The 14,499-nt window shown below is 40.8% G+C and overlaps 1 protein-coding gene across 3 annotated transcripts; it reads right to left on the reverse strand.

Moving 5' to 3' along the window:
- Positions 1-7,414: 7,414 nt before the first annotated feature.
- On the reverse strand, positions 7,415-13,658 carry LOC145441698 (spermatogenesis-associated protein 6-like). Of its 3 annotated transcripts, none has more exons than XM_080319624.1 (15): positions 13,434-13,658; positions 13,211-13,333; positions 12,913-13,144; positions 11,734-11,870; positions 11,543-11,675; positions 10,734-10,909; positions 10,597-10,666; positions 9,960-10,025; positions 9,799-9,886; positions 9,589-9,736; positions 9,487-9,535; positions 9,293-9,428; positions 9,126-9,228; positions 8,049-8,122; positions 7,415-7,947 (listed from the first exon to the last, which is right to left on the reverse strand). In XM_080319624.1, exons 1-15 carry the CDS (start codon positions 13,482-13,484, stop codon positions 7,794-7,796), a joined length of 1,740 nt encoding a protein of 579 aa, XP_080175750.1. In that variant the 5' UTR covers positions 13,485-13,658; the 3' UTR covers positions 7,415-7,793. The 3 variants fall into 3 exon arrangements, with proteins under 3 accessions (XP_080175750.1, XP_080175753.1, XP_080175751.1); XM_080319625.1 differs by having other exon boundaries at positions 7,808-7,947; positions 8,038-8,122; XM_080319627.1 differs by lacking the exons at positions 9,487-9,535; positions 9,589-9,736; positions 9,799-9,886 and having other exon boundaries at positions 13,434-13,657.
- Between the last annotated feature and the right edge of the window lie 841 nt (positions 13,659-14,499).

A 14,499-nucleotide genomic window follows, 5' to 3' on the forward strand; every position in this document is an offset into this window, starting at 1 on the left:
TTTTTTCCAAATTTCACTGGCTCATGAACAAAATTGTTAGGTGGCTTGAAAAAAGGTTGCACACTAGATTTGGCTCAATTCCAACATGCAGAAGTGAAGCTATCAGATTAAAAAAAAAATTGAGTTTATTGAAAAAATAAAATAGTTTTATTAAATTTTACTGGCTATGCCATGAAATTGTTGAGTTTTCAAAAAATGTATAGCAAATTTGGCTAGTTGAGCCGAATTAAAAATTTTCTACTTTCAGTAGCTTTTGCATTGCTCTATACAAAATTTACACAAATTTCTTGAACAAAAATCAGAGGGTAATTCATAACTATTTTATTCTCTTTCTAGATACTTTTAGATGTTTAACAAATCAATGCAAACATTGATGCTAGCCTCACTAATCTGTAGGCTACCTGATTGCTGTGCTAGTGAAGTTGCACCTTGCGCTATATGTAAACCATATCCGGGGCATCTCTGATCCTGGCATCTTGTATGATGCAATTGGTATCTCTGCCAAAAACTGCTCTCCAGAAGACACCATCTCCTTCATCGCAAGAACGAGAAGCACACGCACGCTATTTACCCCTTGAACTGTGAGAAAATGCAGCTCAACTGTCTATGGAATGACGTCACCGTAGGGAGGTGGAGCGACACACTTCAAGACGGTACCGGCCTTAAAAGTCGGGACCACATATACTTCCTGAACTCGTAGAAAACCACCCAAAACGCTGGGAAGGAACTGACATTGTTGTCGACATATGGTACATCAATGCCACCAGTAGGTCATTTGTGTGAGACCAGCCTCGTAACCATACGGACCCAACAACACTGGTATCCCTTACCGTCGTTCTCAGGGCCAGAGCACAGTGAATTTACACAAACGCCGTTCAGGATCTTGGCTTGACAATGGAAGATACTTACGTCGACGCGATGCAGAAACGCAATAACTACAGATTGCCATGGAGTACTCACAGTTACACTGCTTGCTGTTATTCTCGTCAATTTCGATATACCAACACAGTCCTATCAATTGTATTGCTTATGACCAATGTTCCCTCTAAGCTGCGCACGTGCGCAAATGCGCAGTGCTGAAAAGGTGTCTGCGCACAGAAAAGCTACGCTGCGCACAAAAAATCAGAAATGATGTTTTTTTTAATAGTTGTTGCGCACTGTTGTCCAATGAACCACGCAGGCGCGCAGATTCGTGAAAATTAAGATGGAACAGCGATACTGATATGATTTCAATAGCAGGGAGAGGATAAAATATGATAGCAATATATATGCAATTTCCGATCATATTGGCCGATGCAATCATGAATTATATAAATTTTTCGTGCTTTGCGCGTTTAGGGACGCCGCTACTAAATGGGCACCAATTGTAGATGATAAGTACCGGAAAAGCCTCGAGCCCTGGGGGGGTCTGGGGGGCCAAGGCCCCCAGTAGTTAGCTTTATCATCCTATTGGAGAGTGGTTGCACACTGTTGTCCGAGGGCCTGCGCAGTGAGTTGGCGTGTTTGCGCAGACTCTTGAAAAATTAGAGGGAACATTGCCTATGACTGCCCATTTTCAAGCCAACTCTGTGTGTTTAAGTGAGTCGTCAGTTTAAGACTACCTCCACAGTAGCAGTGTATTGCTTAAGTAAAAACTGCATCCGTTTATGGCAAGTTGGCAACATTAATCAGGAATACCTAATCTGTGACCAATACCTACATTCTATTTGTTTCATTCTCGGTACAAAGGAAATACATTCTCAAGTTGTGAATTTGTCGAATTTATTGGCCAGTTATTGATTTCGTCAGCACTCTTAGAATTTTGTAAAATCAAGCGAGAGTATGCAACTATGCAAGATTAAGAAAGTATTGTTGTGGAAATATTATTATATCAGAATTAGGTAGTTCTTCTATTCAGAATCTTGAGGGAATCGTCGGGTCCAAAACGAAGAAATGGCATAAGTTTTGAGTATGCAATGCACAAGCTGCCCTGCACTTGTCAAAGTACTTGTGATGCTGGGCAAGTACTATAGTATCACCGACTCATTTCAAAATGAAGACTTTCTTCTAAACGCTCAAGTCTATTAATGATCTTGATTTGGTAGAATAGGGACACTTGATATCTGTCAATATACACATTACAAAAGTGCCGCAACCATGTCCTAAAACTACTTTAAAAAATATAACACTCCGGCAAGTATGCAAAATTACATAGTACTCAGAAAAGGTGGAAATACTATCTTCTTTACTTTCATTCAGTGTGCAACTGTGCATGCCTCCTCTTTAAATCGCCTAGGTCAAGATGGGTGTCTGATTCCATAGACTACTCCAAGTCGCTTCGACATCTTCCTGTCTTTTCATTGTATCGCATTTTGTGGTGTATTGAACTGATAAAATTGCTAATAAACCAATGATGATGAAGATGATCGTCTGTTTGCACCACAACATAAATGCTTCAAAGTTCAAGGGTCTCTTTGCTCTTTGATAAGCTTTTTCTTTCTTTCTTCTCTTGCTTGCTTCCATACGTCCTCGTCAGTGGTGCCGATTTTAGAGCCTCATCGGCTTTACTTAGCCATCAGGGCTTGATTACATGACGCTGCTCGTGTAGTTAGGTAAGCAGTGGGGAGTCCAGATAAGCCTCCGACCCACTTGCATCAAGTGGGATTCGAACTCAATTCCAACCCTTCCCCAATCTTTCAGGTAATTTTGCAGTTACCAGCCTCTACGTCATAAACTTTCATTATACTCATGGCTGAACTGAATATTTCCCAATTCTTTGCCATCACCACCATACATTGCTGATATTGGATGGTCGTTGTCTAAATCATTTTGACTTCTTTTGACCAGATTCGGATTATTTTTGAAGAACTCGCAAATCGTAAAAGTAGCTTAATCAAATCCATCTGAAATCAAATTGAACACGGTACGGTAATGTTACAATATTAATAATCTCCGATGTTGACTGATCACTGTCTCCGTGTCGATAAGTATACACTATACACTTGAAGCATAATAATGCTGCAGCCATACGATGAATAGTTAGTAGATCCAGATGAAAGTACTAAACCTTGGAATTACTTGTTTGACATAGGCTGTCTTAAACTGCTCTATATTCCATCATGTTAATTGAATACTATACATTGTCATCTATCTGCACGAAAAAAAATCAATCCTGTAACACAAACACATAATGTGACAGCAAAGACCAGCGCAGTAGCAGAAATTGCGACATACAAATGCATTACTGTCGCAGAAAAGATGATACCAGAAACGCGCTTGGCCCCAGACGGTGGTTGCTACGCTGAAAAGTCACGTGACTTTCGAGCCCAATGGTGTCGACACAAGCAAATCGCACGGTTCAATGAAATTGTATCACGTCACGATTTCCATTTGGCTACAGGCAATTTGACGGTTATTTTTGACCGGCTTGCCGAGCAATAAATTTGTTGAATCGGGTATCAATCGAAAGCTGACTCTGCCCTGATTACGAAAATATAAATTTTATTCCACTCATGGCCCTGGAACCCCCACAATCAGCCCCAAATTATTCATTGTTAGGTAGATTGGCAGTGTGACGCAACAATGCTGTCTGGCGGAACGAGAGAATAACTCAAGAGCAAGGATGCGGCCGAGCGGCGAGAGTGGGATCAGCTGACGTCCCGGCAATAGCTATGTGCAATCGCGTCGCAGAGAAACGCTGCGCTGTTGATACTTTTTCTATTTGCTTCGGTACTAGCGAGCACGCCTTACCAGCCTTTCCTTGACTTTTAAGGGTAGAACTGGGTCCACAGAATGTATTAGGGCCCTACCAATTTTTGCGCATTATCCTTCAACTGATAGAGATATTTAGGCTACGTCTAAGTAGTCTACATTGGATATGTCACATTATTATGATATCGATTGCCTTGGCCCGCTTGTTGCGTAGGGCTCCAGAGACGCGTGGCGCTGTTGATACTTTCTATAGGCGCTTCGCTAAAAGCGAGCACACATTACCAGCCTTTCCTTGATTTGTACTTGTACTTTGGACTAGTAATGTAAAAAGTAGTTGTGTATAATCAGTCTGCATCACTCATTCACTCAAGACAGCAAATTTAGATAATGTAAATATATGATATTGTAGTAATACAACTACAGTGTTGAGTTTTTATTCTAGTCCCCATTAGCACCATGCCGGTGACCTTGACACCAAATTCCGAGAAGGCGAAAAAGTGCAAACTCTGTTGGGCTGAATGGACATTCAGTTATTCACAGATGCGAAAAAATAATGAAAGTCCGTTTTACTGCATTAGGAATATAAATACAGGCTACAGAAGGAATATAATTCAAATATCTGTGATACCACTGTATTACCTTTGACGCGAAAGGTCCCCGGCATTCAAAAAAACTGTTTGGTGATTGAAAAATGATAAAGCAAATTCCAACGTCAACGTTTATAGTGATATCAGATATATTCCAGTGAAAAACAAGATGTATGGATTTGGTGGTAACATTGGAGTCATTTGGCAGGTATGGCCCGCAAGCTTTCTAATAACGGATCGAATCCGGACCGCGATACCAGTTTAATTTGACACCCCTGCTGTTAAACTTTATTCAACAATCAACATTTTACCTGCTGCATTCGCGGACCAAGTCCTACCCTTATGGATAAAATAAAAGCTTGTGATGTATGCCCATGCTCAATGCTCATTGCTCACACTTAACCATAAAAGCGACTATAGTATAGAAAGCATCGACACCCGCCATCAACAGCGCAACTTGCCTCTGGGGACCGTCACTACAAGCGGGCTAATACAATTTTAATGTATACTTATAGCTATACCGAGACGGAAGGATCTCTATAAGTTGAAGAATATTGCAGGAAAATTCGTAGGTCCCAAATACATTCTGTGGACCCAGTTCTACCTTTACAGATCAAGGAACGGCTGGTAATGTGTGCTAGCTTTTAGCGAAGCGCCTATCGAAAGTATCAACAGCGCCACGCATCTCAAGAGCCCTACACAACAAGCGGGCTACGGTAATCGATATCATAATAATCTGACATATCCAATGTAGACTACTTAGACGTAACCTACATATCTCCATCAGCTGAAAGATATTGCGCGAAAATTGGTAGGGACCAAATACATTCTGCGGACCAAGTTCTACCCTTACAAATCAAGGAAAACGCTGGTAATGTGTGCTCGCTTTTAGCGAAGCGCCTATAGAAAGTATCAACAGCGCCACGCGTCTCTGGAGCCCTACACGCAACAAGCGGGCTAAGGCAATCGATATCATAATAATGTGACATATCCAATGTAGACTACTTAGACGTAGCCTAAATATCTCTATCAGTTGAAAGATAATGCGCGGAAATTGGTAGGGCCCTAATACATTCTGTGGACCCAGTTCTACCCTTAAAAGTCAAGGAAAGGCTGATAAGGCGTGCTCGCTTGTACCGAAGCAAATAGAAAAAGTATCAACAGCGCAGCGTTCCTCTGCGACGCGATTGCACATAGCCGGGACGTCAGCTGATCCCACTCTCGCCGCTCGGCCGCCTCCTTGCTCTTGAGTTATTCTCTCGTCTCGCCAGACAGCATTGTTGCGTCACACTGCCAATCTACCTAACAATGAATAATTTGGGGCTGATTGTGGGGGCTCCAGGGCCATGAGTGGAATAAAATTTATATTTTCGTAATCAGTGCAGAGTCAGCTTTCGATTGATACCCAATTCAACAAATTTATTGCTCGGCAAGCCGGTCAAAAATAACCGTCAAATTGCCTGTAGCCAAATGGAAATTGTGACGTGATACAATTTCATTGAACCGTGCGATTTGCTTGTGTCGACACCATATAGGACACTATGGTTTCAGTGATGAGCATCGGAGCGGAGTCGGAGTGGATTCGGAGCGGAGTTTTGCCGATTTTGTGACAGTCGGAGCGGAGTCGGAGTTTACTACAGATATTTTTTCGGAGAATTTCGGAGTATTGTGACTTTTGTCTCCGATATATTTGGAAAGCTCTGACCAAAATACACTATTGATTATGATTACAAACCAAAATACAGACATTTGACACCTCGTAAAGTTGTAATATGACGGGTAACATGCAAAAATGATTGCCAAGTGCATAAAAATCAGCCATCTGCACTGCAATTGGGGACTGGAGAGTAAACAATACTATGAGTCCAACAATATTATGACATGTACCATGTTGTACCATGTGTACCATGTACCATGCTTGCCACTGTTTCGGATACTTGACGAGATTCATCGGAGTATTTCGGAGTCCGGGATTGAGCTCTTCGTAGTCGGAGGGAGTTTTCCTCAGACACTAAAGTTGTCGGAGGGATTCGGAGTCTCGAAAAGCACTATCCGCTCTTCACTGATATGTTTATATAGCTCAGTGATATCATAGACAAATTATAGAGACTGTAGTAGTCTCTATAGACAAATCTGAAATACTATTTCTTCACCATCATTTTATTAAAATATTTATCAAATCACCTCCCAAACTCTGTCAACAAACGGAGTTCGTGTACCACCTGAAAATAGAACATTGTACGCTCTCTCGTTTGAAATTTCGTGCTTGTAACGTCATATTTTGTGATACGATTGTTGATATAAAATGTTCTTTCCAATTATCTACTAGTTGCTGACGATTACCCTTGACGAGTGTCAGCCGAAAATATTCGGATTTATTTCAATATGTATATATACTATTCGATTTCGATGTAATGAAAAGACATGAAGTTGTCGAAGCAACTTGAAGTAGTCTATGGAATCAGACACCCACCTTGACCTAGGCGATGTAAAGAGGAGGCATGCACTATAGAAAGTGACTTTCTATACATGCACAGTTGCATACTGAATGAAAAGTAAAGAAGATAGTACAGAAAAAAGAAAGCGACAAGAAATGGGGCGGCATGTCATGGAAAGCGAGATCGATAGGTCAGTCGTGGTCCAGTAATCTCGAGGATGGACTAGTATTTATTTAGTAGTAATTGCTTGTATTTCGACTTGAATGTGGACATGGACATGCTTGTCGACTGTCGGCGGAATGGTGTTCCACACATCACATCCGGCATATTTGATAGAGCGATGATATTTTCGGTCGATCATATGATATTTGGACGACGTGGACGCGCGTGTTGTACTTGTGTGTTTCTGATTCCTTGGTTGTCTATACTCAAACAGCCATAAATTACCCTTTATTACTTTCCCGTTGAAATGGTATCAACTTATTGCTCGGTAGATTCAATCACCGGCCCGGTTGGGCTGAAGACTTTATCGCATTTCTCGCTGTCGGGATCGCACGTAGTGAAAACGCGGGTACCGACTCGATAACCTCGTGCCCCTTCGTCGACCAAGCACTGACGCAAATGAACTGCCTTCCTCTATACGTATCTATATATTTCTAAATTCGTCAGCTCCAATTGGCTGAGATTGAAGGATACAAGTAAATCGTCAAACGAGCTTTAATACACATTTATAAAAATAGAATCCTTGGTATAGTCCAGCAATGCAAGAATGACATATCTCTAATCTGAAAATCAACATACAACTTGAGAAGCTTGTGCTATCATCAGAATATGATATTAGCTCAAATAGTAATAAAATATGAGATTTTGTACAAATGCTAATAAAAATTCTGCCTCCCGCCAATAACAAAAACCATTATATTGGCAGAAATAATATAAATCGCTAACAGTGGATATCATGTTACAGCACCAGCTCATTTTCAAACTACAACAATAAAACATGTACGGTCGGTCACATGAATAATCTGAAGAAATATTCCCGACATATGTTGTCGGTATCTTTGGTCCACAGTAGATTTCATTTCTTCTCAGGCTTATCATTCTTCAGTTTGTGATATATATCGTCATAAATCTTATCAAGGTTCTCATCAAAGATAGCACGGTGTGGTTTACCTTTATACACGGAAGCCATTTCATTCCAATACTCGCAATCGTTAAGTCGAACCGATACCCTGAAAATTTCACAGTTGAGACTACATGCATCTCATCTGTATGACCTAGAGTTCTGTTGATGCGCGGGCGTGTAACCAATCTCATTTTACCTCAATAGTACCTTGGTGATCGTGGAGACGGGGATCTACTACGTCTTCGCCAATATCTCTCTTCTCCCTCTTGCTTTGCATTGTCCTTAATACAAGCCAGGCATCAATGTATATAAGAGGGTATAGATGCACAGTACACACATTGCACTGCCACTCAGTATTGTCATTAACTACATTGTGTCTATGACCACTGGAGATAGGTCTTCTGAAACTCTAATGTCATATCAATATACCTTCTTTGTATGATCGTGATCGCAGCCGTGGCCAAGGGAGGTGAAATCAGCCGTTTAACCCTTCTAATTCATATGTACTCGCTTCATCCTAGCTATACCTATTAGGGTAGAGTGAAAATGACTTTTTTTTTAAATCGAAAAAAAGGGGTTCTTAAATCCTGATAAATGACCTGAAACTTCAATAAAAATTGAATTTAGGGGATTTCACCCTTTCCCAGCCGGCAACCTGCCAATTTCTGCGCGCGAGCGGGTAAAATTGCATAGCTCGGCAACCGCTGCTCGTAGAGTCACGATATATAGCCCAAAAGCTGCAGAAACATCATGTTTATGAAAGTCCCCAAAAGAAAGTTTTCTCTATTGTGAACAAAAAATTCGTTATGGCAACATAAAAAACAATAAAATACGGGTAAACGGCGTGCATGTCTAAAAAAAGGTTGAGAACCACTGATATAGCTAGAATATGGCTGTGGAAGGAGATCCTGAGTGGTCGTCTGGAAAATGGGGGCAATCCCCCAAATTCAATTTTTATTGAAGTTTCAGGTCATTTGTCGGGATTTAAGAACCCTTTTTTCGATTTAAGAAAAAGAGTCATTTTCACTCCACCCTAATACCTATGGGCTGGACACGTTGAACTTTCAACTTGAATATTTTTGAAAATTGTCTGATAACGAAATTACATATCGCTATTTTTAACTTCGCTCGATGCAAATGCCAGTGCGGATTGACGTGTAAATTCGATAAAACAGGGTTCGTTCTTTCGTCTCATTATCATTTTGATAATTTAAAAACACCATAGGATTGCCATCAACCACAAACTGATCAAGTATTCGAAAATATATAATATGCGGTACTTACAGCGATGATGTTCGCTCTGGGCGACTGCAACAGCGCTCGTACCCGATCCCTAATCTTTTCGTAGGGTGACGAACGGCTCGCCAGGCGTTCCTGCAGCGTTTGCCTGCCAAGAAGTGCATCGCGTCACACCACCGCTAAGAAATCACCTCGACCCGTTCATAACATACCTGACGTAGCTACCACCATCGAGGTCATCCACAGAAAATTTTGAGTCACGAAGTCGAGAGGGCGAATGCGAGGCGGCAGACGGCCGGCCAGACGTCGGACTGCCGGCTTTCATCGAAGTGTGAACGTCGCTCGTGTCTAAACCAAGATTTACAAGCTCGATATCGGTACGTTTATACAAAAACATAGCCGAAACCTGCAAATCTGACTGAGTAGTTCTTTTTCCTGCCACTGGCCGGTACCTCCTAAGAAAAAAACTGCTAACTTTTGCTGCCTTATTTCTGCCGGAATTTCTCACCGCATCGTTTTTCATCAGAGGTGTCGAGCATCTAGTGACAGGCTCGCTGACGCTTTCCACCTGGCAACGCGGTGACCTGATGGCTCTAAAATATGCATCGCGGGGAGACATCATTGGCGATTTACTCTTTCTATAAGACAGGTATTTTCTGAAACACGAAAATGCAAGCTCTGGTTTCGCCGACGATAACCTTTCCTGAGCTACTATTACCTTTTCGGATAATGCATAGCTTGCCTTGTTGCAAATCTGTAAGCTGCTAGATCGCTAGAAAAAGATGACATTGCACTACTGGAATCAGCTGCAGATAACATGAAAAAAGTTGAGAAGTTACTAACACAGATTAACAAGATACAATAAAGTAAATACCGTACCGTCGCTGCTGTTACTTAGATGTAACTTGTAGCCGCTCTTTGCACCGGATGGGCTGCCGTATGGAGCTGAAAAAGACGTTGGAATTTAACTATAGGCGATTCCTATGTTATATATGGTTCCAAACAAGTTGGTTATATTCATCAGTAAGCCAGGATAGTGCATCCGTCATTTCTTCAAGTCTGCATTGAATCAATTTAGGTGACACTGTGAGCCGTAAGTGTGACATAATCCATCAACTGTCCAAACTGACCATAAAATAAGTTGAAATAATATTATAAAATACACAACAGCTGGATGCTCTGCTTGCAAAGTCGAGGAGGCAATAGCAAACCATTTCTGTCCCATGGGTACCAAGTTTGCACGTTGTAAAATGACGTAAAATACACCAGCACTGGATTTTCTGTTTGTATTCGTGGGGAGCATCGCTAGACTACAATTTTGAAGCGGAATGCGACGGTTCCATTCTGACATAGTAGGGGTGAAAAGAGGCAGCCGTCAAACCTCAATGGCTGCGCACATCGCTGAAAACGAGGGTGTCGAAGCATAACTATGGAGTCACCAACAGATAGCACATATTTATATTAACCTGTGCGAGATACCGATCGGGCTGGAATTAGAATACGAGAAATGACTTACACTTAGACCTTCGGCCGGGAGATTTCGGAGGAGGCGGAGTCCTCTCCAGAGATAAATTGTCTTCATTGACCTAGCGCAAAACAAATTCCCTCAACGTCAAAGCAACTTGAAGACATAACGTTCCCATCCCATTAAACCTTGCGAATCACAAAGTCCGGTTTCGTGTCGATCTCCGATCTGAAAGGCTTCGCGTTCGCCGCCGACTCAAAAGGATCCCTGATCGACAGTTCGGCCATCCTTCGCCGGGCATACGGAGACGGTGAACGTGCCCGCGATGCTATTGTGGGCTGCTCGTAACCGTACATCGTGCACCCTGTAAGCACGCAGAGCAATGAAAAATTTCACGTGCCCCCATACTACGAGGTGGTTAAAGTAATCGGCTACTCGAGAAGAAGTAACGTCATGAATTTCTACTCGATTACAAGTACCAGTAGCAATTAACAATTCAATCAAAACTAATTCAAGTGATAAGTATAAAGTGACTGATCTGAAAACTATTTGTGCAAGTAGTTTCGAGAAGAAGATTTGGTGGAGGGGTAGCATACTTTGAGCGGTTAATCGGAGGCGGATACTCTCAAAACTGTGAGAGTCCCGAATGATATCAAATGGCTAATGACACTTCAAATAGTTACTAGGTACAATCTTAGAAAATAAATTCAGTTACTATCATACGGTAGCTATTTCACATGAGTCTTATGAGAACTTCACCTGTAAAATTCATGCAAACTCAACTCAAAGTGTAAAAAGTCAGTAGATTTGCTAACAAACTGATCAAGTACAAGTGGAATATACAAAGCTTTTTCAATTCTCCAATAGTTGCTGACGATCACCCAATGAGTGTCATCCGAAAATTTTCGGGTTTATTTCAACATAATTATATTATTCTATTGTATATTAAGCCTCCACTAGTGAAAAGATTAATGACAACATCGCCCTGTGCCAATACCTCTATTAGCACTCCGTGATCTTCGAGATCCGCGGCCGCGTCTAGTCGGACTCTGCGATTTTGTTGCCGACTTCTTACGGGATCTCGATTTTTGCGGTGACTTCGGAATCATTTTCTCTGATCTGCTTTTACTCTGGAAGATCGAGAACCTGTTGCAAATGCAATGTATGTGTAGCGACGAGATAACACACTTTGTTGGATTTGCCTTCGACGCATTCCGGGTGTGTTTTCGTCCGTTCTTGTATATCTTTCTCACTCTGCGATCGTCCCAACGAGGTAACTTCTTTTATAGTAGTGCGAGATGAGAATTCGAGTTTGGGAGCGATGCCTGAAAATGAGCATATCACTCTCAGGCCTTGTCCAAATGTATCGTACAATCAACTACCGGTAATTATTGAAATTCACTTTTAGCTAATGTCACCATATTTTGGAAATCTGAAAAGAGGACACTTTTTCAGAATTTTCAGACTTGTAAAACCGGAGGAAAATCCTGAAATAATGGTAAATTTTTCGGTCGGTTGACTAAAAAAAATGAAATATAAAAAAAAAGATCAACTTTCTCGCTCGCAGGTGGTTGACTAAAAACCCGCCTCAGCGTTGCTTCAGTGCTGTTTTACGGCATCTCAGTCGATTTTGCCCGTAAATTAGACCAAAATTCTCAAAAATAGGACAAAATCTCAAAAGAGAGGACAATAGGCCGTCCTCCGAGGACGCTTTCATTAAGGTAAAAAAAGATGACAAATCCTCTTAAAAGAGGACGTATTGTAGCCCTACTTTTAGTTATTATGAGTAAGGAAACCGTGGCATTGTCAAGTCTATGCACTGACTATATAGTAAACCACAAAATTGTAGCCAGATCTCAAATGCATGCATAAGCATAAAGACTGATTATTATTAGATATAAACCAATAACGCAAAGTATTTAGCAACTATGAAAGGACTATATACAATTTGACTTATAATGAAAGCACGGAGCAATTGTCACACGCTATATGATGACTTATGCAAAGAACAAATCATTCAGAGAATCAGAATCGTTTTACTGCATTTGGCCATCTTTACAAAGAAAACAACGTATGTAAACACAAACATGGCAGAACAAGGCTGTTATGAGGGGATTAGAATAACATCAAGCATCGGATGCATCACAATTGCAGAAACTTATACACAATACTTATAGTGGAAAGGACGATAAAAAATCAAAATAAATAATAGAATAATAATAACTATTAATAATATAATACCAGTATTGTGCAGATTCGATAAATGGAGCTACTCAAAATAAGATTTCTATTTATATATTTACACAGTGCACAGCACGTATCAAAGGCTAGGATTTGGGAGAGATGTAAAGAATATTCAAATCTCACCGGGAAAGGTTGGAGATCGCTCGAATAATAATTCCCTATCAACGCCGGGATAGGTCGGAGTTACTTTCGGAGTAGGAAATAAAAATTCACGAGCATTATCCACAAACACTCCAAGTTTCTCCCCGGCTGGATAGCTAAGTTGGACCAGCTCTATCTGAACGGTCTCACCGCACAGTTCCTCAGCTATTTGAATAGGATCAGCTGCCCGCAGAAATACTTTTTCAAATCGTATCTGAACAAATTAAGAATGCAAATTTGGGTAAATTACTGGGTTTAGGTTATGCCATTAATAATTTACCTTCTCATGGAATAAAAATGGGAAAACAGGCGGGTTAAGTTGTGTTCTCTTCAACTGACCGAATATTTCGATGTTTATGAAAACATCTTCTCTTTCTGGCAAGAACACTCCTGGGCAAGTAACCTGCGAGTAATAGCTCAAGTTTTAATCACGCAGAGCACAACAAACATGATATCGTGGCACCGTCTATAGATTACCAGTAATGAATACTATATACACTTACAGCATGGCACTCTATATCTACGATGACTTTCAACGACTTCCTCTTAGGCATCTTCGAGTTTCTCCAGGAGGCTGCTGTCTGATTACAAACGTTTTCGTTGAAGTGTTTTGATGAGACCCGAGTCTGCCGTACGGTACATGAATTTGCGACAATTATAATTTATAATTGCGCCGTTGGTATTTGATATACAACTATATGATACTGGTACAAAAAAGGAACGGTTAAAATTCTTACAGAGATGAATAATAATGAGTAGAATTTTAATTACAAGTCATATGACTTGATACATGAGAGCCAATGACCTTCACTGCTATAAAAAGCCCTGAATTTCACCGCCAGTATCGCACCAACTTGTATTTTTCCTGTTTCTGAACCAAATTTACCGGCGTCGAAAGCCAACGGAGATACTCGTTACAGCGATAATTAAACATCCGTTAAGGTCACTCATGCATAACTTTAACTGTAACAAGGCGAAATCGACGAACAGATCAGTACGCCTGTCAGCCGAAAACATTCGGGCTTATTTCAATATGAATATACATTCAATTGCACATCAGTATAGTTTTTACTATTAATAATTTCATAATTTCTAAACGCCACATGAATGCGACAAAATGAAAGATAGGAAGGAGTTTGTCGTATTTCAATCAGACAATCAATGAGTCGATTGGTAAACCGCTCCTTGTATCATAGCCTTTATAAAGGCTATAAAGGCTTATAAAGGCTATGCTTGTATCAAATTGACGGATAATATCCCCACTAATCGCAATGGGTTGTATTTTAACGAAAACAGATAGATATATAGTTTCGTTTTTCTCTGTCAGATAGGCTGATAGTATACACAATATTGCAAAATCCAGATATACGGCAGAACAAATTCTTGTGTCGCTGTCGCTGCTGAAGAGATTCGGTGTCCTAAACATAGAAGATATGCGGAAACTAGAAATCGCCAAGTTTATGTATCAGTTCCACTGCGGTCGTTGCCCCGAATATTTCAATGACTTTCATCATGCCTTGATATGATTAGGCCTATTCTTCAATGTCTCTAGAGCTGATATTTTATGTC

Source organism: Botryllus schlosseri, chromosome 6 (genome assembly GCF_051294905.1).
Source record: "Botryllus schlosseri isolate E-star chromosome 6, Bs_hap1, whole genome shotgun sequence".
In the NCBI taxonomy this organism is placed as follows: domain Eukaryota; kingdom Metazoa; phylum Chordata; class Ascidiacea; order Stolidobranchia; family Styelidae; genus Botryllus; species Botryllus schlosseri.